This window comes from Monodon monoceros, unplaced genomic scaffold, assembly GCF_005190385.1.
Source record: "Monodon monoceros isolate NGI ecotype Baffin Bay Population unplaced genomic scaffold, NGI_Narwhal_1 Super_Scaffold_21, whole genome shotgun sequence".
NCBI classification, from domain to species: Eukaryota; Metazoa; Chordata; class Mammalia; order Artiodactyla; family Monodontidae; genus Monodon; species Monodon monoceros.
Window position 1 is genome coordinate 4,440,455 of NW_021703778.1, and position 25,942 is coordinate 4,466,396.

At 38.1% G+C, this 25,942-nt stretch overlaps 1 protein-coding gene across 4 annotated transcripts in view; it reads right to left on the minus strand.

Moving 5' to 3' along the window:
• The window catches only part of SLC39A12 (solute carrier family 39 member 12), a 69,679-nt gene that overhangs the window by 27,206 nt on the left and 16,531 nt on the right, over window positions 1-25,942 (minus strand). For 2 of the 4 annotated variants that reach the window (XM_029238799.1, XM_029238802.1), the window contains exons 4-9: window positions 19,923-20,095; window positions 15,685-15,856; window positions 11,687-11,859; window positions 8,879-9,031; window positions 5,769-5,879; window positions 3,084-3,150 (exon numbers count right to left, since the gene is read on the minus strand). In XM_029238799.1, the coding sequence (XP_029094632.1) occupies window positions 3,084-3,150; window positions 5,769-5,879; window positions 8,879-9,031; window positions 11,687-11,859; window positions 15,685-15,856; window positions 19,923-20,095 (849 nt within the window). The remainder of the gene's footprint in view (window positions 1-3,083; window positions 3,151-5,768; window positions 5,880-8,878; window positions 9,032-11,686; window positions 11,860-15,684; window positions 15,857-19,922; window positions 20,096-25,942) is intronic. The other 2 variants (XM_029238800.1, XM_029238801.1) reach the window with 2 other exon arrangements.

The window sequence follows — 25,942 nt, forward strand, 5'->3', positions numbered from 1 at the left end:
CCCAGAATATTCTAATAACTGGACACTCAATAAAAATAGGAAGAGGTTACCTTCTGGTTTCTGTTACCTGGTCTAAGACTGTGGAGGGACTGCACTGTAATATGGTTTACTGGGGGGATATGATTTGACTTATTTCATAGCCCACACTGTGAAATAAGGAACTTCAGTAAACAGCAGATCTAGCCCAGACTATCAGCCAGGAGATAAGTGTATTGCCTGTGTTGGAAAGACATGCCATGCATTTTACATCTCAAAATCATGCTTTATTTAGAACCATGGCGGTGAGACTCAGTTCTATCGTTCTGGTGGTTTCCTAATTCATTTCATCCTTCAACAAAAATGAGAAGATTTTAAGCAACAGTCATAAAAATACAGAATAAATATCAAAGTATTGAACTCAGAGAGTTCTTATTGGCATTGCCTGGAAGCTCTCTGAGCCTAAAAATGCAAACAGGTCACTCAGCTGTTCCTGCCAATTTTCGGAAGTAAAGCTCTTCTTTGTGGAAATAAAATCAAATAATTTAAAGTAATCCATGTGACAACACTGCAGCATACAAATAAATTGTGATTTCCAATCCGTGCCTGTGCGTATGCCTACACAGAGTTTTGATATTAACGGCATACATTTGGATGGAAAAGCTTTACCCAATTTATACTTTGCCAAGAAACACTGCAGCCTATTTTCGTTGCCTATTATTTTGTTATCTCTGATGATGGGTTTCTAAATGTCAGATCATGGCCATGTAACAAGCCGCAAGGCAAATACACATATTTGCATATAAACAACAAGGAGCACATTGTACATGTTAAGACAACGGAAACATTACTCAGTGGAAGATAAGACAAGCGTTCACTGGCAAATCAATGTACTCATTACAGAACTATCAATAATACTTTACCTTTCCTTCGGTACATGGAAGTCATTTCGAGTTCCACATTTCTGACTTAGCAGAGGTTTTCCATGGTAATACTCAGCCTGGATCTTGTAGCGTGCTGCTTTTTGTTTATTTAAATCAGACTGTGGATAGGACTTTCACATCCTGAGTTCCACCAGTGAGGTAATATGAAACAAGTAATCAAATATTTGAAGCTAATTCAATATGTCCCTGGCAAAAAGGGCAGTTGCATAATTGAATTTGGATTTGTTCACTAATCATTCTGTATGCCAAGATTGATATCTGAAGTAGAAAGATATCAGGTCTACAAAATATTTGAATAAGACCATCATTATTACTTCCACTTCCATTATTACAGCCACTCTCTGCTCCTAATTTGACTAGGTGTAGGCTTCTTTCCACTTCCTTTCTTCTAAAAACAAATACAAAGAAATGTCTCTGATATACCTTCTAGGTGCCTGGCATTCTAAAATTTCTCCTGGAACTAAATATTTAGAAGGAAAAATATCACTACCAATGTCCTGAAAAAAGAATTGGACAGACTACGTAATTACATATTTTGAATCATATAAATAAATTACAGGCGTGAAAACATCAAACACATTCAGAACAGTGATTGTTACCACCTTGTTTGTTCTTATTAGCATTTATATCCTCAACCACATTGCAACCTAAGGATAAAGACCATTCCTAATTTTATTCCCCCGTGCAATCACAGTGCCTAAAACATCCTCAAACATTTTTTTTAATTCATTTATTTTATTTATTTATTATTTTTGACTGCGTTGGGTCTTCGTTGCTGTGCATGGGCTTTCTCTAGTTGCGGCGAGCCGGCTACTCTTTGTTGCAGTGCACGGGCTTCTCACTGCAGTGGCTTCTCTTGTTGCAGAGCACTGGCTCTAGGTGCGTGGGCTTCAGTAGTTGTGGTTCGCGGGCTCTAGAGCACAGGCTCCGTAGTTGTGGCGCACGGGCCTAGGTGCTCCGTGGCATATGGGATCTTCCTGGACCAGGACTCGAACCCGTGTCCCCTGCATTGGCAGGCGCGTTCTTAACCACTGCACCACCCAAGAAGCCCTAACATTTCTTAAATGAATGAAAGAATGTGAAAAAATACAGGGATGCATGCCTGAATGAATGATCACAAGGAAATTGTTGCTGCATTAGCATTTCTTAGTTCCTCAATGCTAGAGTTTAGTAGCTATGTAGTCCTGGGCAGTGACTTACCCTCTCCAATGACTGGTCTCTTCATTTGTGTAATTTGAATATTAATTATTCTTACTTCAGTAAAGTGTTAAGAGGATTAAATGAGATAATCCATATCTCATTAAATGAGATAATCCAGAATGTGTTTAGCATTCTGCCTGGCATATAATAAGTATTCAATAAATACCTCTTTTTCTTCTCAGGTAACTAACTTATTCTGATAGAATGGACATAACTAATCATGACTGCCTAACACTGAACTATTGAGAAGTGTGTTTACAAAAGGATAATATCAGTGAGAAAAATGGGGCAAGGATTCAGGAGCAACTGATGAAAACCAACACAGACCTTTTAAAAAAAGAAGTTCTAAGAATTATTCAGAAGCATGAGCAAAAGGGAATAAAGTCCTGACCAAAATCGGCTAATCAAATTCAGAAATAGGGAAAGAAAGTCACAGAAAGAAGACAACTGGATGCAAATTATACAAACAAATGAGTTATGGCATAAGACGTGAATAACGAGATAGCACTGATTTGAACTCCACCATGTTAACGACGATATCATAAATGAGATAGACATTTGTGATGAATTATCAGTAGACTGTGATAGAAGACAAAAAAAACAGTGCTGTCTCCAGACTTCATGGGGAGTAAAAGGCTCAAATCATCATGTAAGCAGGATTTTAAACGAGCCTTGATAACCACGTAAGTATTTACACTAATCGAAGTTTCCAGAGGATCAGTTTTAAGCCATTGGGGAAAACATTTTTAAAGAATGAAGTAACACTGATATTAATGTGTAGTAGGTTTCGAAGACTGATAGGAATGAGCCCTTATTAAAAATTTCATTCCAAAATTTTAATAATGAAATACATACCCAATATGAAATTTACATGGTTTTCACATATTTATTTCAAAACAGATACCACCTCTTTCTACGGCACTTTCTATATTTAATGTTTGGATTTTTAAAATTGGTACTCACATTTTCTGTTGGGGGCGTTCAGACTGCCTCTAGGAATTTCAGCTGTCTGTGCATCTTCCGGGCCTTTCTATTTTAAATTAAAAAATAAAATATGAATGATAAGCAATAGTCATCATTTTATCGAAAAACGAGACATGAAGCGTTATGTTGATTATCAAAAGACATTTTGATCCTCCGGAGTATATGAGAACTTTTCAATTTCATAGGCAAACACAGAAGGTAGAGCCAAGAGTCTGCAAGCGTGTTTTTCCCACTATCTACATGTAGATGGAAATAGCACTCTTACATAGCTCAGAGTCTTCCATAGAGAGCTAGAGGCTACTTAGATAGTCTGTAATTCATTATTAAATTATGGAAGCCTTTATGAAACCCAAGCCGTAGGAAAAAAAAAATGATTCTTGATTCTTGACCTCAGTTGGCCCTGCTCCTGTACAGTAAGTAGACTGTGGATCTAGAATTTCTTCTGATCTTTAAGTAGATTGTGGAGAAGAAACCATTGCAAACCCAACACTTCATTTCATTCATCGTAGCATAAGATGCTGTTTCTGTGGTGTTTCCAGTCAGGAAAAAAAAAAAAAAAAACTTGCTGACTAAGAAAGGAGATCAACAAACTTACAAAAGAATACAATTTTAAAAGATTTTTCATCCTTTCACATGACACGAAGGTGAGATTTTGTAATTGACTTCTACAAGTTGAGATGATATGATTTTATTTCAGAGACTGACTCATGGTTCAATTTCAGGAAAGACACTTTCCCTCCCTAGGCCTAAGATTCTTGTTCTATTGTGTGAAAAGAATACTTCTTATCTGTCTATGGAACATGTCCTTTTAGAAGCATATTCCTATCACCCCAAATTGTGGAAACTTTGAGACAAATTTAATGTGAGACATAGGCCTTTTTTTTAATGTAAACAGAGAAAGTAAACTTAACATTCACATGTTAGAATAACAGCAGTTATTCAAAAGATGTAACGATAAGCTATTTTTGGAGAAGGATGGCTGAGAAGGTAGGATCTGAAGGATACGGATTAGAAGAGGTAGACAGGTCTCTTGCCTGAAATTGGTGGATCTAGAAACAAAAGAAAAATGTGGGGTTTTTAAAAAATTATGTTATATCAAAGCCTGATTAAGATCAAAAGACTATTAAAAGACAGGACTTCAGATATTTATTCCAGGATTTTTTTTTCCAAAAAGCTATATATTGTCACAGTATGTAAAGGAATTTAGAGGCAAATATCTAAAACTCCTTTGATGACTGGAAAGATTTGTGAGTTCCTCTTCCTTAAAAAATTTCCTTAAAAAGCAGGAAATTCGGGGCTTCCCTGGTGGCACAGTGGTTGAGAGTCCGCCTGCTGATCCAAGGGACACGGGTTTGTGCCCCGGTCCAGGAAGATCCCACATGCCGCGGAGCAGCTGGGCCCGTGAGCCATGGTCGCTGAGCCTGCGCGTCCGGAGTCTGTGCTCCGCAACGGGAGAGGCCACAACAGTGAGAGGCCCGCGTACCGCAAAAAAACAAACAAACAAAAAAACTAGGAAATTCAAAATGCATATCTCAGAAATAACTAAAAAAAAACCCAAAAAACAGGAAATTGGACCCATCAAACAATCCTAAAAGTTCAAATTATTTCTATTTCTCTTTAGGTTGATCTTGCAGCTTAAATAACAAAACAAATGGTGAGTATATTATTAGTCAGCTAGAGTAGTCAAATCGTTCTAAACTCATTGAATTAACATCCGAGATGTGCTTGTATCTTGGGGCTCTGGACCCTTCATTCACACAGAAGAAATGAGGTCAGCATTAAAGTGATTTAAAAACTAATCTCAGCCTGAAGTTATCTTCTTTCAAACCACATGTGACGTATCTAAACAATAAACACAATAAGGCTTTTGTAAAGAAATATTTTTTGTTCACATCCCTGAGTTAGCTCTAGCTCTGCAATCTACTGCCAGACTTGTATTTTGCCAGGTTAATGTGTCAGGAATAGCTTACTTCTCTCTGCTCAGGAATCTACTCTTGAACTGTAACCCCCTCCCCCAAGGCCATGGTTATAGGAGGCACGTTTTCTAACTATGTTATATATTTTCATATTTTTCAGGTCCCTTTATTTATGACTTTAAGAATTAAAATGGGAATATTGTTTTGAACCTGACTGGAGGCTGTGTTTTGAGAACTCACACGGAAGATCTTTGTTGTGGAAAACTCAGTGTAACAGAAGGCACTTACTATGAGACATCTCCGTGGACAGAATCACTTCTCTCCTCCATTACGAAATGAACCCTCCACTCTTACGTCCTCTAACTAACTCCTTGCTCAACATTTATTTGGCCTCACCTAGTCATGACTAAGGACTTCTCAGACTGGAGAAACCTCAAGGCCGGCTGCTTTATGAAAACGTGTAAAGGGAGTGATTAAGGATATGTTTATTATGTCAGTCTGATCCACGTGTGTTTCAAAGAGGTGCAGAGAGCAGTGACTTGAATCTGTGGAAAATGCATTTTACCCTTGAACACAGCTTTCAGGTGTTTGGCAAAGTTTTCCAAATAGGATTTATCATGATCAAGAATAGGCAAATCGGAGTGGATTCTATTAATACTTATCTAGCCTACTGATTCTCATCTATTTATCAAGGAATAAAGGAAAGAAGGTAATCAAATCAGTAGAATACTTCAGGTCAGTAACCTACCAACTGGATAGTTGAAGCAGATGTGCCTCTGCCTGACTGGTCACTTAATTCAGTGTTGAACGCAAGATGGCGGGAATGTCCCATATGCCCATTAACCAGTGACATGTCCTGCTGGATGAGGATGGTTTAAAATTAGTGCTGAAGCCAGAAGAACACAGGTGTAGCCTCTGTCAATTCCACAGCTCTATTTAATATTTTGCTTATTGGCCAAAGGGGTGGATGACACCAAAAGGGTACTAGGAGAATTTCATCAGGATAAATACTTGCTAAAATGAATGTTTTAGGGCATAGGACTGCCCTACAACATCATGCATAGTCTAAATGCTTTAAGAATGCAACCTCAAATTTGGGGTTAGCAGATGCAAACTAATATATATATAGTATGGATAAACAACAAGGTCCTACTGTATAGCACAGGGAACTATATTCAGTATCCTGTGATAAACCATAATGGAAAAGAACATGAAAAAGAATACATGTATGTATAACTGAGTTACTTTGCTGTACAGCAGAAATTAATACAACATTGTAAATCAATTATTCTTCAATAAAAAAAAGAACGCAACCTCAAAAATTCTAGTCATGATTTACAAAGGCATGAACGGTGGTAATTTTATATTGTCTTTTTATTTACTGCAAAATTAAATTGTGAGCTCTTTCTGATGGAGATACCAAAAGGATGATCATTGAAACTGTATTGTACCCTATAACTACTAAATGAATATCTCCAGAAAGATATTCATCAATTAAAGTACTTGTAGCTTCTAAAATATTCACACTCCTTTTCTTTTACACAATATCATGAATCTTAAAATTATGTTCTTAAAACTCATTTTAAGTTCCCTGACAAGTCCAAGGACCATCTGAAAAAAATATAATTTTTGAACATTCAGAATTTATTTCACTCATTTCCACCTGGTTACATTTCTAATTATTATGCATAAGTTGATATGTTGGCTTTCTGAATTAGTTTTTCCAGTCCATGAATGCTAGTCTATTGTGTATAAATGGGGATCTTATTATTGTCTTTAATGCTTATTTAGATTAGAAACTCCTTTTGTGGAGGTTCAGTTCCTAAATTTTTAGAGAAAGTGGGATTCCTAAGTTTTTAAGAAAGTGTTGGGATTGAAACTGTCATTCCTAATTCCTGAATTACTATAGTACCCTAGCTTGGGCCCCAGGCCAAAGAACAACCCTGATTCATTAAAACAGAAAAAATTTCTACAGAATTTTTTTAAAATCTATTTATTGTGAAAAGTTTCAAATATACAAAAAAGCTAAAAGAACTGTGATGTCAACACTCAGATATTCACTCCCTAGATCCTACCATTGACATTTTATTACACCTATTTTATCACCCATCTATCTATCTACCATCCTTCTATCCATCCATAAACCACCTTATTTTTGATGCATGAAATAGAATTTTAGAATAAATTTAGGGAGGATAATAAGCAACAAGTGCCGATATTTTGAAAGACAGTAGTCTTTTAAAAGATTTTTAAAAGATAGTCTACCAAAATGTTCATTGCAGCTCTATTTACAATAGCCAGGACATGGAAGCAGCCTAAGTGTCCATCGACAGATGAATGGATAAAGAAGATATGGCACATATATACAATGGAATATTACTCAGCCATAAAAAGAAATGAAATTGAGTTATTTGTAGTGAGGTGGATGGACCTAGAGTCTGTCATACAGAGTGAAGTAAGTCAGAAAGAGAAAAACAAATACCGTATGCTAACACATATAAATGGAATCTAAAAAAAAGAAAAAAATGGTCATGAAGAACCTAGGGGCAAGACGGGAATAAAGACACAGACCTACTAGAGAATGGACTTGAGGATATGGGGAGGGGGAAGGGTAAGCTGGGACGAAGTGAGAGAGTGGCATGGACATATATACACTACCAAACGTAAAATAGATAGCTAGTGGGAAGCAGCTACACAGCACAGGGAGATCAGCTCGGTGCTTTGTGACCACCTAGAGGGGTGGGATAGGGAGGGTGGGAGGGAGGGAGACGCAAGAGGGAAGAGATATGGGGACATATGTATGTGTATAACTGATTCACTTTGTTATAAAGCAGAAACTAACACACCATTGTAAAGCAATTATACTCCAATAAAGACATTTAAAAAGAAATACCAATAGCATCAGTTACTCAAGGAAAATGACTATAACATATATTGCTTCTGCTTATACCTACAATACCTAATTAATAGAAATTAATAAAGGCTTGTTTTCCGAGTAAAAAGAAATATAGTAGTGTTTGCTTGTTTAAAAGTTTGTTTAAAAGTCTTTTAAAAGATAGTAGTGTTTGCCCTGAGTACAAGCATTTTATAGTATGTGAATGGGAAGAAAATCAGGGAATAAGTAGAAAACCATGAAGACTGCAGAATCCCAGGACTTTGTAGGGAAAGTTTATTTTAGTCTCCTGGAGTTTTTTGCTTGTTTGTTTGTTTTTTTACAAGCATTTATGTTTTTAACTACCCACAAAACTGTTCATCTATTTTCTTACAGGGTAACATATAACAGCAAAAAGAAACAAAATCTAAAAATAAGCCACACTGCATTTTACATTTCATCATATATGTAGAAATTGATCAAATGCAGACACAGTGAAAGCAATTATTCAAGCTGAAAAAAAGATTTGCTGGAATTCCCACTCCTGAGCTTCTTGTTTGCATAATTTTAAATGTCCTTAAGATAGAAAACGATGCATAATTTTCGGAATTTTCAAAGTTTTTGTTTGCTTGTTAATTTGTTTTGGGTTAAGAAAGATACCCGAAACACAGATTGGTAGCTAGGCCTTTAAACCCTTTCATTCTCAGACAAGAAATATTCTCCTGTTTCTAAACTAGCCAGGGAGGTCAAAAAGGAGGCTGTAATAAGTATAGTAATGGGCCAGCAATAGATGTTTGAAAAATTAATAATCATGCTTATAGGGAAGCTCTCAGTCAGAATGATCTGTGTGTCCTAGAAATCGGAGTCCCATCCCTTAAATAGACAACCTCATGAAGATGTTAATTACTTTTGAACAAGTATTTCTGAAATAAAAGACAAATATCATGAAGCCCTAACATAAAAGATAAATAAAATTTAAAATATACCTCGGCACTTGGTGATACAAGAAGAATAAAACATTTTTCTACTAAGAAAAATCCATGGATGCCTCCAATTAATCCCAACAGTTTCCAAATATGGCCCTTGTCTTCATGGAAATGTCCAAACTCTGAGGCTTCCTGCTCATGTAAACCAAGAACCTAAAAAGAAAAGAGATGGAAAGAAATAACTTTTGATGACTTAAATATTATTTAGTAGGTCCACTGTTGAAAATACATTCAATTTCCATTCTGGGGAAGCCCATGACAACACCTGAATTCATTCAAAGCCCAGTTTGCTTTTAGATGTATGAATACTTCCACTATAGATTTAATCATGGCCAAATAAGATGTGAAAAAAAAGAGCTTTGAAAAGCTGCTGCTAATGAGTAGGCTAAAGCCTAAGCTTATTTCAGCAAGTGGCCTAAATTTCCATACATTCTCAGTCCTTTAGCTGAATTTTTTTCCAGTTCAATCCATCCCAATTTGCACAGCCATGCTTTATAACAAATCAATATTTTGTATATCCAAAACAAATATAAAGATACATTTCATCCAGGGTTTATTCTCCCCATGCCCCATAGCAATTAAAGAAAACTTTTAATAAATGTTCACATAAGTAAGAAATCCACCTGAACGACTTTTTCCATTGAGCACATCCTGTATGCCCAGCAATACTGTCAGCTCTCCGGGACACAAAAGGATACTAGAAAAGCATTAGGAATTTTCCTCTAGTTGACTCATCCCACTGCTTGTCTCATCCATTTGTTGACCTCATGATTTCTTGTGAGCTAGTAAATCAGAATGTATCATATTCCCTCCCCAGGAGAAGACAGTTTGGGAAATATTGTGGTTTCCATATTTAGGATATTACTAACCATTAAATTTAGAAAAGAAAAAAATTATATGTGTATATGTTCATATAAATAGTGTATAGATATTTATGTACATATGCATATACATATTGATACATATGTATACATGTGTGAGCATATGTATGGATCTCCATATACACATTGAGTGTATGGACATAACTAAAGACATATACAGGTTAGTCCACTTTTTCTTTTGGTAAAGACTTAAAAGGACAGGCACCTAATATTTGGAATTACCATTATGTCACAAAACAGAGGATGTTGTCATGTCAGAAAAGAAAACAGAGGAAAACCTCACAATCTCAGAATAAAATGTACATCTTCAAGTTGAATCAATGCAGCTAGTTAAAAGAGGAAATCGTGACAGTGGGATTCTTCTCATTTCTGTGCAGACCTTTAAACACTTGCCACGCATCACATTCAGGAACCACTGATTTTTCTAGCTTTCCACCACACCTGTACGGCATCTATCTTCCTCTTCCCAATAACTTATGTCCTCCTCTCTTTCCTCAAGTAAAGCAACTGCCTTCTAAGTGAAACCCAGCTAAGTTCCCCTCTGTAAATATGTCTCTGTAGGGTCGGTGGACAGTCCCACTCCCCACAGCGTCCACCCCTGCTGCCTTGGGCTGTGTACTCTCCCACTCGGGGAGACCCAGGCAGCCTTAAGATCCTGTTGTTATTTCCCAGGATCCTGGGCAATGAACAGCTCTGCACCCACTGCAGGCTTCGGCCACCGCCTCAAACCAGTAAGCCCGGAAATATTTCCTGAAAATTAGATTATACGGGAAATTAAAACTAATAATGGCTTGTTTCATTTCTCCAATGCTCACTTTGCAATTTTCAGAACACGTAATAATTTTTGAGCCTCTAAGCAACAAGAGGGACCCTGCAGGAAATTGCTAGAGGCTTGTGGAAATTTTTAACATCTCAGACTTTGTGAGACGTGGGGGAAATCATTGGCTCAGCATTATCCATCATGAGAGATTTCAGGAGGAATACATAACCTCATCTGAAGACCCTTCACCCTGAACTCTTCTGCATCTCTGGTTCTAATCCTTTCATCTCTGACAAATAAAGAGCCTCTGAAAACTTCAGCAAAGAGCCAGCTTCCTGGAGATTGCATGTTTCTTAAAGGAAATCTAGATGCTAATAGTTGGGCAAGAGAGAGAAATTCATGTTGATGGTTCAAACGAAGAGAGGTTAATGGTGGTGCTATGACAGAGGTGTGGGCAGGTGTCAAGGGTATGAACGAGGGATAATGAGACACCCGGAAACCGGCAACCCCAGGGAACCATTATCACTCTTAAGGCTGAAAGGGCAAAGGGCAAAGGTTGGAAATAACTGAAGCTCAATTACTGAAGCTCCATGGGAGATGAAGTTAGGGAGGAGGCCTCCTGCAGGAGGTGTATTGCTGCCTGTAATCAGCACTTCTAGAGCTAGTGCTGGAGGGAGGGAGTGGGGAAGAGATGCCCCCTGCCACTCTCTCCTCTTGCCCTGGCTTTTCTGTTGTGCACCCACTGGGGGAACTCAAACAACAATCCAGCCTGCAAGAGAGCGGAGGGGGTGCAATCTTCGGGGGCTGAGAAGAGCAGAGCATGGATCTGATGAGGGCTGGGGGCCACCGGAGAAAAACCAGTACATCTTATAGCCCATTCATTTTTATTTATAGATACGTACACTTCCTGAATTTTTGTTAATAGGAATCCATATCTGATCACGTATTTTTAAATTTCAAAAGTAAGAATAACCTGGTGGATCTAATGATTAATCATCTCTTTTCTCCTACAGGGGCTTTGGGGAAATAATACTGATTATCACAGAAAACACTGGCCACTGTATCTATGCATCCACGTCACTGTGAAATTCTGCATAAACACCTCCAGTGGCACAAAGTAAAGAGAAATTAGAAACACTCCATCTGAAACGGAAAATAGCCACTTACCTGAGGAATCAGATGGAGCAGAGCATCCCCAGAAAGTGTCCCAACAGCCAGACCCACAAACAGCTGTAAAATGAGCCGATAGCTCTCCTCGCAGCAGTGGAAAAGGGTCAGGGTCGTCCCGAGCATGGAGCCCAGCGTGAGCAACGTCACTGCCATGGTGCTGTAGCCATATTCTGAGCCAAAAAGGAGATTGCAAAACAGTCAGAGCCCCTATGAGGGCCTCTGCCAGTGAACATGCTAGAAGAATCCAGCCTATACTATAATCGATAGGGATACAAAATTGTTTTGTGAGTGCTATATTGGGTAAAAGGTTGCAAGGCTTTAATTTGTAAGGAAAAGAATGAAAAGACTTTCTCCAAATTACTCCGTTGCTTTGAAGTTATCCTGACTACCCCTTATGAAAAAATCACCCTAGCAAGCAAGGAGCTAGCTTACCTCCTACCCACAAAGAAAATAATTTCTCTCACTTTAAACTACAACCTCTATTGACAGACACTGGTAATATTTGTCATTTAATTTCATTTAAACATTTTGAAGGCAAGGAAGCAAGGTTACAGAAGGAGCATATAGTTTGGGCCATTGCAGATCAATATCTGTGGACAAAATGAGTACTTTCTCACAAAAATTCTCAAAATTATTTGTAGTGTCAGAAGTGTTTATTATTCTCAGTGACTAAAACGAGCGATTGTATTGGTAAAAACGGATCAGTCAATGTGTAATGGATGATAATATAAATTTGGACAGGCTACCTTTTGGATTATTGCAATAAGTGTTTATAACCCCTAAAATTTATTCTGTATTTCTAAGCGTCTAGATTTTTTAAATGTTCAGAAAGTGCAATTTTTTACAATTATTCAAACAGAAACGAATATGTAGGAGGGGAGAAGAAATAAAAGGGTAAAGGAAGAAAGAGAAAGAGAAAGATTAAGAGGAAGAAATGGCTTTCAGAGTCAAGTATATATGATTTGGGAATAAAGAGTATTCACACACCATTTTCCTTTGGTTGCAGATATCCAGAGCGAATACTCTGTTTCAACTTAGAAGTTACTAATTTCAGGCCAAATGGTTTGTAAACAAGGAAGGTAGGTAATTACAAAATTAAACTATCATTTCCTTTCGTGACCACAGATGGATAAAAAAATCAAACAATTTCAGCTGTCATACTATTGCACTTAAAGCCCACTGTGGATTTTAATAAATTACCATCTTAAAAGGTGTTATAATTGAAGATGTTGCACCCTCATCATTCTTGTACTTTTCTGGGACAGTCATTCCCCACAGTAGGTCATGTTAGTGACACTAGCTGGTAAGATGACGATAGGCTTGTGATGTGAAGAGGACCCTTATCGAATTACAAGCTCTAAATTATACAGAGATCGAACGTTAAAATAAAGTTGGTAGTGTGCTCAGAGGGGGCAAAAAACTTTCACACTTTGATTTTTCCCACTCTCACCGCTACTCCTTCGCTGCTAGGAAACCTATAAAATGGCTGTTGTTCAACAGATACAGAGTTTCAGTTTTGCAAGACGAGGCATTTCTAGAGATCTGTTGCAGAGCAATGTGAAAATACTTAATACTACCGAACCGTACACTTAAAAGGGTTGAGATGGTAAAGTGCATGTATTTCTTACGACATTTAACAAAAATAACAGGAACAGACTGGAATGATCATACACCTGCCTAGAGGTTTTATTTTGCTCTAATTTAATACCTATGTTGTTAAAAAATCCCTAGAGATATTTAACCAAGTTTCACATCCCATTCTTCCACAAACAGACTCTCAGTGGGCAAGTGATTCTTCTTGACTAACAGATAAATTAAAGACATTTGAAGTTTAACGCGAGCACCTGGGTGCCTCATGAAGTTCAAAGTTGCCACATTTTTATGGTGGCTACAAAAGATAAGAAAATGTCAGGAACTCAACAAGGACAAATTAGGGGCTGACATTTCCCAGGCAAAAGGCAAAGTTTCAAGTTCTTTAATTCTTCTACTCTCCCCATTGTCCTGAGGGCAGCTACAGTGCGGTTTTGGAAGAGAAAGGATGTTTCATTCCTTGGGAGCTTGTAAATCTTTCTTGACTGGAGTCAGATTTGATATAAATCTTTCCCATCCTTACAACAGAACTGGACCTACCAACTAAATTCTTAACCAATCCTGAGCAGCTTCTTTGAACAGGTCTGAAACGATTTCTACACGGCCATAGCATTCTTTCCTGGAAATTCAATTGAAGGTGGTGCTTAGGGGTTGCGTTTCAGCATACTGAACACTGTGTTCTTAATAACGTCTCCCTGTGTCGTCCTCTCTTTAACGTCTTACATTCCTGTAATTTCAAAAGGCCAACAACACAAACCTTTCTCTTTAGTTATATGATGCAACATTTTAAATTGAGGACGGTGCTGTTTTTCTAGGTTCTTTAGTGAGTATGACTTGTTTGGATTTTTCTCAGGAAGACTATTTCCTAGAAGGGTCAAGAAGTTAATTAAAAAGGGAATTAAGCTTTTTTCATGGATCTTCAGTCCAAAACCCTGTTTCCAATTGGCCTGTATAACCAGACCCCGTGCCAGGGAGGTGTCTGGTTATACAGATCCATTTTTGAGCCATCACTGACCACAAGGTGTTGAATTATTTAGCTGCTCACTTTTAATGAAGCTATTTTTCCCCTCAGTGAACGTGGAGTTTTAGATATATAGACCTGGCATGTTTTTGTTCACAATCTTCAAATGAATCACTCGATGTAGGATCCATTATGAGTTAGAAATAAGTAACTGAACAATTCTGCTATGATGGGCATTGCAGACTACCTCAAAGAGAAAGAAAAGCAGTTCTGAAAAATATGTAAGGCCCTCAGATCAATGGTAATTTTTTTTTTTTTTGCGGTACGCTGGCCTCTCACTGCTGTGGCCTATCCCGTTGCGGAGCACAGGCTCCAGACGCGCAGGCTCAGCGGCCATGGCTCACGGGCCCAGCCGCTCCGCGGCACGTGGGATCTTCCCGGACCGGGTCACGAACCCGTGTCCCCTGCATCGGCAGGCGGACTCTCAACCACTGTGCCACCAGGGAAGCCCGGTAATATTTTTAATATAGTTAAATGTCATATTTTTACTATCCATCATAGGTGTTTTTAGGCCACCATTTTTTTTCTTTTGACTTTTCAACGTCAGGTGCTTTAAATTTCCAGAATGCATTTTTGTGTGCATTAGCCCACTGGAACTTCACTGGTATATACTGTTAAGTCTTAAAGTAGTATTCACCTACGGCAGTGATGTTATGGGTCACAGGTGAGCGTGCATATTGATCCTTTCACTTCCTGGGGCTGCCAGCCACAACCGGGAGGCTGGCACCTCCTTGCACTGGTCACCTCTATCCCAGAACAGCCTCTTTGGTTTACCCCAACGTGCCTTCATTTTTACTGTGTGCCATAGTGTGGAAATGGATAGGAAGCCCTGTACTATCACTGCTTCCCACTGTGCAGAGAAAGAGACGGGCTTGGGATATAAAGAGATTGCTGAAGATCACAGAGTTGGCTGGGGAAGGAAGGCATGACTCAGCTCTGCATTTCTGATCCCAACCCCGATGCCCTTTCTCATATACCAGGCCACCTCTCAACTATGGACTTTGAACTTGGTCCACGCTTGAGTCAAATACAGGGGACAAACTTGATTTATATAAGTTATACACAAAATATAAAATATTCGTTGAGAGGCAGTATAGCATAGGTGGTTAAAAACAGCTTGTCTGGGTTTGAATCCCAGCTCTATCACTTACCAGCCGTGTGTCCGTGGGCAAGTCACTTAACTTCTATGTGCTTCAGTTTCCTCATCTCTAAAGTGAGGATAATAATAATAATTTCTAGCTGGTAGCACTGTGTGAGGACTCAATGAGCTGACCAATGTAAAATGCTTAGAGCGGTGCCTGGTATATGGTACGTATCCTTCACTCACCATCATTATCGCATACACTGTGTGCATTAGCTCTCCGAGGGAAGAACCAGAACTTACTCTCCGGAGTGGGGGGTGCCAGCTTTGCTTGTTGGTCCTGGGGAAGCTGGCAAGAGCAGCTCAGCAATTGCTGGATGATTCCTGGACTCATTTGCTTAAAGTCCTCCTTAGAAATGGCTGAAAGCTTGTTCTGTAGAAATATCTCCACGAATTGTCCAGCAGAGAAGCAAGTCTGTAGGAGCAAGAGCAGACACTGTTACCGCCCTCAGCACTGAACCAAATTCCCCATCGACTACCATTCTTGAGGAGTCAGAACGGAGTGGAAGGGTTCAAGTCAACCCTTCCACACGAAGCCGTTACTATGTGAGTCTCCCTGAAGCCTTTTGTCCATAAATAATTCCCCAGGATTACCTTTCATCTCTGATTAAAGCAGCTGTATCTCACTTTCATTCTGAGTATTATATAGCAGGAGTTTTGCACACTTTTTTCTTTCCTGAAGAGATGCACCGTGTTTTACAATGTGTTGGATAGCGTTCTAACCAGCAGCCTAAGGAAACCTTGAGGGGGGATGGCTTTGTATCATTAACAAAGCTAAAACTTCACAGGATAAACAGGAGCTCTGAGGTAATGAGGTCATCGTCTTTAATATTCTCTGATTTAGCAAGCCTTTGTAGGCAACATGCATTTTCAAAAGCAATAAAAGGAAAGTCAATATTTTAAAAAGTGAATGCTGTATCAACTCGCTGGTGTGTGAACACTGAACGATATGGCTAACTCTGCCCCTTGACAGCCTTCTACCACAAAAACAACTGAAATCACTGTTATTGCCTACTGATTTCACTAATTTTTATCTAGATCTTTGTGATTTTTTTCATATTGTATAGGGATATCTATGAGATAAGAAGTAGAAACAGACAACAAATGAAACGGGTCTCTAAAAGTTGCCTCAAAGCATCTGTCCATTTCAGAAGTGTTAAGGGCTGACATTTTGTGCATCAAAAATTACACTGAAAAGTTTTCATATGTGGATGAGAAGGGTGTATAGTTTCGCTAGCACAAATGCGTGTCTTCTACTGAAATAAGACCCCAATGCAAGATCAGTGTGATCTTTAGTTACAGTAAGGTATCTTTAAAAAAGTCAGTGATGTATACAAGGATTGTCTGATCTGCCATGCTGTAGAAAGTAGGGATTTTAAACAAAGGCACATGGCTAATCAGAAAATCATGATGACACATTTGCTGGATTCTCCCACACAAAAATCCTTTGGGATGATTCCAAGGGTTAAAAAGCTTTATCTTGATTGGGAGATGTTTGGTTGCATGGAACAGGACCTACTCAAACCAGCAGACACCAAGGGGAGGATGCATGAAGCTTACAGAGGATGTCTGAGATGGGAAGGACAGCCACATTTCAAGAGGAACTGAACCGGAAGCTGGAAAATTAGAACCAATGACTTTCCTCTGTCTCTTTGGGGCTTAGTATTTTCTTCTTTCTGTTTCCCTCTGCAGACATCTACTTCCTTTCAAAATCTGGTCTTCTCTCTTTAATAAACACATGGCCATATAAGCCCTGACCCTAAGGTGACCTTTCCATCCAAGAACCCAAGATTGGATTGAGTCTGCAAATCCTGACAGATCTGATTGGCTCAGCAAAGCTATAGATGGGTTTTCTTGGTCAAATACCCGTTTGATTCCATCAATTTTGCCCCCGAGACAGGAGGTGGGACCATGCTCTTCAAACACGGCTTCTGGACCCAGCACTGTGGGTGAGAAAGCCATTTCTCAGAAAGGGATTGGGCAAGAACTCCAAAAGTTTTCTACTGCAAGAAGCAGCAGCAGAAAGCTAAACTTGTGATTTTTTTCCCTTTATCAAAATAATTTACACCAAAGACAACAGTCTCTTTTGTATCATTTATTAATCATGGAATAGAATTACTTCATCATTAAAAATACTGGCAACAATAAAGGGAAACTAACAAAAAGCTTCTGATAATGAATCCTTCGTAATAAACATTCTCATTGAAAAATGCCCGCCTGGGAAGTAAGAGAGTGGAAAGATAAACATGAAAAGAATGCCATGCATCTTCCCGCAGTTCACTGTCAAGGAACTGAATAGTTTCTAGTTTTAGAATACCTTCTCATAGAGTAAGGTTATTCTATTATAAGCTTCTATGCCCTTGATATTTACTTGCTGTTCCTGTACTATTTAGGTTATTGTTGCATTACATTTCTACTGAAATCACTAACACAAATGTCCTTAAAGGGGATTCATTATATCTTATAAAATTTTGGTAGACAAAATGTTTTTAATGAGGAAGAAAACAGAGTGGAAATTTAGATTATCCCGTCAATAACCTTTGAAATAGCTTTATTCCTTCACATAAAATTCCACATACTTGTACACTTGTGCTGACATCCTCAGATTCCTGTGGAAACTTTACAAACATTCTCAAGTGTTGCTTCTGGAACTTTAGTTTTGAGAATCCCTTGGAGGGCTTGTTAAAAGACAGGGTGATGAACTCCACAATTGCAGGGTATAATTCAGTAGCTTCTTGGGTGGGACCTGAGAATTTCCATTTCCAACAAGGTCCCAGGTGCTGCTGTTACAGCTGGTGCGGGGACAACACTTTGAGGACCACCGGCCTAAACAATATAGGCAGGATCTCCAGATCTAGCCTCTTACCTTAGGGTCCCCTCAAAAGTCACAAAGAAAGTGACATGTTGGAACAGAGAAGAATTGAGAAACAGGTTGTTTTGTTTATCTTGCAGAGTCAGCACAGAAAATGATTATTACCGTTCTTAGAAGATGCATGCCTTAAGTAGGTAACACCTACATTTTGAGAAATAACCTTCGTTCTTTATGCAAATAGGGTCTCCATCAGACAAATGGGTTCCCTTCTAAGAGCTGGCCCTGAAGAAACATTTAAAGAGACTTCACAAATAAGGATTGATATAGGCATCAACTCTTGTTACCTTCAGTCGAATACACTAAGTGTGAGTTTGAAAGAATCAGCTTTAATTGATGCGTTTGATATGTGGCCTAATTAATAGAAATTCACTTTTTAAAATATATCGTAGCAAAAATATGTGATAATGCCCGATCATTCATAACTTACAGGAACGACCTTCACTGTTGTTAGAAATATTTAAGGAATTTTGCTCTTTTAAAATACAGATTGCGCTTAATAGGAATATTAACTCATCCAAGATATAAATAACAAAAATAGTTTTATTTCTTTACATCAACATTTACTCAAACAGCATAGTTGTTCAGAGCACAGAATACGCCGTCAGAAAACCTACGTATATACCTCAGTTTCTGTGAACTTAAGCAACTACTTATTAGCCCCATGCCTCAATTTCCTAATCTGTAGGATGCAATCATATACCCTAACTTCATACAGCTGTTGTGCTAATTACATGAAGGATGCAGGTGAAATTGTGCAGAGTGTCTAATACATTGTATTAATTTCCTCATTAAATGTAAGCCATTATCATGGAATATCAATTTTTCAAGAGTTTAAATAATAAGGGCAGGGAAGGTTTCTATGTGTAACAGAGTCTGAAAAATGCTTGATCCAATAAGATTAAAGCATTTTATTTACTAAAGGACCTCCCCAGACACATGAATATGCTGCCGTGCGACATGCACCTTCAGTATTTCCCCGTCAGATCTGACCACGGCGCCCCTTTGCAAGAATTATCTAGGTAGACTAGTGAACGTACTTTGGAACACAACTTTAGGAAATAAGAATATGAACATGTTTATAGGCTCACATATCACCTTTTCTCAAAAACCTTCTCAGTGCTACCTCCTATACCAATATTTCTCTGTTGCTCACAATCCAAAGTAATCTCTTCATAATCTAATCTAACTTTAAAGTGTTCATTCATCACTATAAGTTTTTGTATAATGTCTGTATCCTCCCACTACCCTGTTAGCTCCATAGGAGCCGTGCCTATTTGTGTTCAGTTATCTATCCCTGTTGCCCATGATGGTGACTAGAACATAGTAAATGCTCACAGGTTTGCTGAATTAATTATTCATGCATTCAGTATGGACCCAGTGGAGGAAAGAGTAATATATATCATTCTCCTAAATATCTTGACCTCAAGTTTATGTCTATAGAGACTCACTTGTAAAAAGAAAAAACCCTGCCCACACTGTGGAAATAGAATATTTTTACATTTAAGGAAATCTACATTATCCTTTAACTTTTCAACAACTCTTAGAGAATGTTCACAGCTACTTCCTTTGACAATAGCAAATGATGGTACAAGAGGAATAATGACAATACCTGATCCCAGGAAATTGGACTGTCATCTGATTCTGGGTCCTCGGGTACAGATAGATTAGGATAGGCCCAATCATGGATTGTTAGGTTGTTTTGTTTCCTTTGAAGCTGATGGATTCTATCTTTTCTGATACAGGTATTTTTAGTCCAGAGAGTATTGAGGAGCTGGTCTAGTTCTAGAAATTTCATACAAAATCTGGTGTCACATAAAGACAGGCCAGTTTCAGAATAATCACAATTTCACACGGCCACAGCATAGATATTTACTAAGTAAATTTCTAAGTTCTAATGAAAAGCCAAGATTTTACTCTGAACAAGAATAGAGAGCATTTAGGGACTTCTCTGGTGGTCCAGTGGTTAAGACTCTGTGCTTCCAATACAGAGGGTACAGGTTCAATCCCTGGTCAGGGAACTAAGATCTCACATGCTGCACGGCATGGCCAAAAAAAAAAAAAAAAAAAAGAATAAAGAGTATTTATTCTTCACATGGTAATGATTCTCTCACAAGATCTTGAGCTCTTAGGGCTGAACCATGATGAAATGAGCAATTCCAAAAATGGAGTGCCTTCTAGTAAGTCAACTAATTCTTTTTCTAGCTGTTCCCTATAAAAATGTAAACAAAAGATGAAACTGATTTAATCCTTAGAAAATTTATTCCCTTCAGGCACTATACATCCTTAGTAGATTAACTATAACTTTAATGTAAAGTCAATCTAACCATTTTCCTCTTCAGTGTTTAATGCAGGAAAGAAACAGGAACTGAAAAGCAGCTGAGATTACTGGGACAAAAGAGACTTTGTTTTCTAATGCTGCTGTGATATAGTTGTCAGTTTAAAGGCTGCAGTTTAGTTTCCCTTGGTACAGCTGTAGCCTTAAAAAAATGACTGATACAGAGAACAATTGAATATTATGGTGAATTTCTTGGGATTTATTCATCTTTCTACTTGTGAAAAAAATACCTCTGGTGTTTTCCTAAATGTTACCATCAGTAGTAGGAGAACTGCAAACTAGAATTACTACAATATTTTATTTTAAATGGCCAGTTTCAACAACAAAAAAAAAAAAAAAAGAGAGAGAGAGAGAGAGAGAGAGACCTGCAAAGAAATGGAAAAGTGTGACTCAGAGCCAGGGAAAAAAGCAGTCAATAAATATGTATCTGAGTATTCCCAGATGTTGGATTTACCAGATGAAGAGTTCAAAGCAGTCATTATAAGTATCTTCAAGGAACTAAAGAGAATAATATTTGAGAAATTAAAGGAAAGTATGACAATAATAAATTAACAAATAGCAATTTTCAATCAGGAGATCAAAACTATGTAAAAGTCTAAATGGAAATTCTGGAGTAGAAGAACAGAATAAATGAAGTGAAAAATTCACTAGAGGAGTGCAACAGCATATTGAGATGGTAGAAGAAAGAATTGCTGAATATGGGGATAAATTAATAGAAATAATCTAATCTGAAGAACAAAGAGAAAAAGAAAGAACAAGTCTCAGAGACCTGTGGGAACCAGCAAATATACTGACCTATATGTAGTGAGTCACTTGGAGAGAAGAAAGAGAAAGAAGTAGAAAAAGATACTGGAGAAAATAATGGCTAAAAACTTTCTGAATTTGATGTAAAGCCTTAATCTACAATGTTCAAAAAATTCATCAGAGGGAATTCCCTGGTGGTCCAGTGGCTAGGACTCCATGCTCTCACTGTCAAGGTCCCAGGTTGGGGAAATAATATGGGGCATGGTCAAAAAACAAACAAACAAAACAAAACAAGACAAAAAGAAGCTCATCAGACATCAAGTAGAATAAATATAAAAGATCCAAACCCAGACATAGTCAAACAGTTGAAAGTCAAAGACAAAGATATATCTTGAAAGCAGTGATGGAAAAATGACTCATCACATACCAGGGAGCATTGATACAATCAAAGCTGACTTCCCATCTGAAAAATAGAGGCCAGAAAGTAGTGGAATAAGTTGTTCAAAATGCTGAAAGGAAGAACTATCAATTAGGGATTTAACACCCAGCAAAACAACCCTTCCAAAATGAAGGTGAGGAAGCAACCTAGGTGTCCATCGACAGATGAATGGATAAAGAAGATGTGGCACATATATACAACGGAATATTACTCAGCCATAAAAAGAAATGAAATTGAGTTATTTGTAGTGAGGTGGATGGACCTAGAGTCTGTCATACAGAGTGAAGTGAGTCAGAAAGAGAAAAACAAATACCGTATGCTAACACATATATATGGAATCTAAAAAAAAAAAAAAGGTTCTGAAGAACCTAGGGGCAGGACAGGAATAAAGATGCAGACGTAGAGAATAGACTTGAGGACACTGGGAGGGGGCAGGGTAAGCTGGGATGAAGTGAGAGAGTGGCATGGACATATATACGCTACTAAATGTAAAACAGATAGCTAGTGGGAAGCAGCCGCATAGCACGGGGAGATCAGCTCGGTGCTTTGTGACCACCTAGAGGGGTGGGATAGGGAGGGTGGGAGGGAGACACAAGAGGGAGGGGATATGGGGATTTATGTATACATATAGCTGATTCACTTTGTTATACAGCAGAAACTAACACACCATTGTAAAGCAATTATACTCCAATAAAGATGTTAAAAAATAATATAAATAATAAATGAATTAAAAAAATGAAGGTGAAATAAAATTATTCTCAGATAAACATGAATGGAGAATTCATTGGTACCAGAACTGTCTTACAAGAAACACTAGATGAAGTTATTTAAGGTGAAAAGAAATGATCTGCATGGTAAGTCAAGTCCACAGGAAGAAATGAGAGTACTAGAAATGTAAATATGTGGGTTAATATAAAAGACTATAAATATATTTCTTTATCATTGTTCTCTCAACTCAATGAGGAAACAAACTTTTCTTTCAAAGTCTAAAATATGATAAGGGTACAGACCATTCTCAAAATATTTACCATTATATCGGGGTTATTAAGCAATGTAATTAGATGACAAAGAAAAGACACACACGAATTGAAAAAGAACAGGCAAAACTGTCTGAAAACTCTAAAAAATTAGGGCAAAATAAAAAGAAAGATTTAATCATGGAACAGGTTATAAAATTAATCTAAAAAAAATCACTAACCTTCACATAGACAAAGACCAGTTAGAAGCTGTAATGAAAGAGAGGACCCCAGGTAAGAGAGCCAAAAGAAAAGTTAAATGCCTAGGTATAAATGTACCAGGAAATGTCTAAAACCTATGTGAGGGAAATAATAAAACACTCCACAAAAGCACACATGTAGATATGCACAAATAGAAACACTATGGGATATAAAAATGCAACATGTTATAAATATCATTCCTAAGTTATTTTATAATTATTTTGCAATTATAATAAAATTATCACAGGGTTATTTTTTCCCAGAGCTTGACAGTTAGGTGATATTTGTTAGGAAGAGTGAACAAGCCAGGAAGACCCTGAAAAGAAGAGCAATGAAGAAGGCTAGCTCTATCAGAAATTAAAATATACTATAAAGCCACTATAAGTGAAACAGTACAGTACTGGCACATGGATAGACAAGTGGGCCAATAGAACAGAATGGAAAACAGAAATAGACCTGACTGCATTTATCATTTTATTATATAAAAGAAGCATCTCAAACCAGTGGAGGAAATAATTTCCACTGCATTTTAAATAAGAAGTATAAAGAAAACTGCATAGTCGTATAGAGGAAATAAACTGGATCTAATCCTCACAACATGCACCAGAATTAATCCTAAATGGATCAGAAACGCAAGCATACAAGTACTAGAAGAAAACACGAGTAACTTCTTCTATAACCTGGGAATGTGGGAAACTTTCTCAACTCTAACTCAAAATCCAAAAGCAATAAGAGAAGTGTGATTAATTGGTTTATATAAAGATAAAAAATATTCGGAGAAACAATTATCCCAGCTTAGGCAGAAAATGTACAAGAGGAACCTGGAATATTTTATACTGGAGAGCAAGGGAGATATAAAATGTGTTAAGGGTTTTGACAAAAGGACTTACAGCCACCTTGAATAAGATTCCACTTGTCAAAGAGGGAACGATCTGAGTATCAAAAGGATAATAATGACAATAGATTGAGAGATAAGGAATCATAATGATATAAAAAGAAAAGCTCATTGTTCCTTGAGGATGCAAGGAAACTATGTTATTATTTTGTAAAGTGGTAAATTAAAGAATCAAGAGTTTATCCTTACTTTCCTTTAAGAACCTCAGTAAAATGAAATTGCGGTGAGGGAAAGATTTTCCACTATAGAATTATTACACTGAAACATGAAGAAGAACTGAGAGAATCAGAAGATCACCACTGTGTAAGCCCCAAACAACTGATCAATCTAGGCAATGACCATCAATAGCTTATAACTTCTCAGAAAGAGACAACCAGATGTTATGTGCTGCCGATGGAAGACACCAACGATCAGACTGTAGCCCCAAATAAATAAACAACATAAAACTAATCAAACCTCTACGTATAAAAATCAATATACATGAAACATGTTGCATAGAAACACATGTAAGGGACTTCCCTGGTGGTGCAGTGGTTAAGAATCTGCCTGCCAATGCAGGAGACACGGGTTCGAGCCCTGGTCCAGGAAGATCCCACATGCCATGGAACAACTAAGCCTGTGGCAACAACTACTGAAGCCCGCCCGCCACAACTACTGAACCCGTGTGCCTAAAGTCCATGCTCCTCAACAAGAGAAGCCACCAAAATGAGAGGCCCACACACGGCAACGAAGAGTAGCCCCCGCTCACTGCAGCTAGAGAAAGCCCGCGCACAGCAACGAAGACCCAGGGCAGCCAAAAATAAATAAATTAATTAATTAAAAAAAAAGAAACACATGTAAAATGAGTAGGAATGCAATCAGCAAAATCCAGATGGGATAAATGATCCCTTTTTGTTTTTTTCAACAAAAAATTTGCAACAAAATAGAATGGAGGGGAAGGATATGACACCTATCAAAAGTAAACCGCCAGAGACATACCAACAATTCACATTTTATGGACCTTATTTACATCCTGATTCAATAAAAACTAAAAATGTTTTTTAAAAAGCAGAAAAATGTGAACATGGAGGAAATTTTTATGATATTAAAGGAATCATTCGTTTTTTTAAGCAGTGATATTTGTAATAGATGCTTTTAAAAAAATCCTCCTCTTGGGCTTCCCTGGTGGCGCAGTGGTTGGGAGTCCGCCTGCCGATGCAGGGGACGCGGGTTCGTGCCCCGGTCCGGGAGGATCCCACATACCGCGGAGCGGCTGGGCCTGTGAGCCATGGCCGCTGAGCCTGAGCGTCCGGAGCCTGTGCTCCGCGGCGGGAGAGGTCACAGCAGTGAGAGGCCCGCGTACCGCAAAAAAAAAAAAAAAAAAAATCCTCCTCTTTTAGAGATTCATACAGAAATATGTACAGGTTGATTGCTTCAAAATAATCAAGTGATTGGGAGAGGAGGCAGGTAAACTTAAGATTATCCAATTGCTGTTAACTGTTAAGGCTGGGGACTGTGTACATGGGGGTACACTATTTTATTGTTTCTACTTTTTATGTTTAACAATCTCTATAATAAAAAGATTACAAAAAATTTTAACTACCATACTTTTTTCCCCCTCTGGCCCAAAATACAATTAGTGTCAGCAGAGCCCCAGCTCAGAGGCAGTTGTTAGCAAAAAGTGCCTTGGGGCCTCTGGAATAAGCATCTAATTGCACTGGGATGGGATAGAATTCTGACTTCTCAAATGCAAACGTGGCCGCTCTGTGCCCAAGTGGGTGATACTGAACACCTCTCACAAACAATTATTTTAGTTTTTTTTTAGAAGGGTCCATGATGGTCAATATCTAGACAACTTGCCTTGATCTTACAGTACAGCTTGCCTCTAACTGTATTCTGTATTCCGGTCTGATGGCTCTTCCTATTGCAAGGGGCATACATTTTTACTTGAAAAGGGGAATCATTCCATTCCTTCGGCTGATATGCAAACTGTCCCGCTAAAACTCAATCACTCAAAATC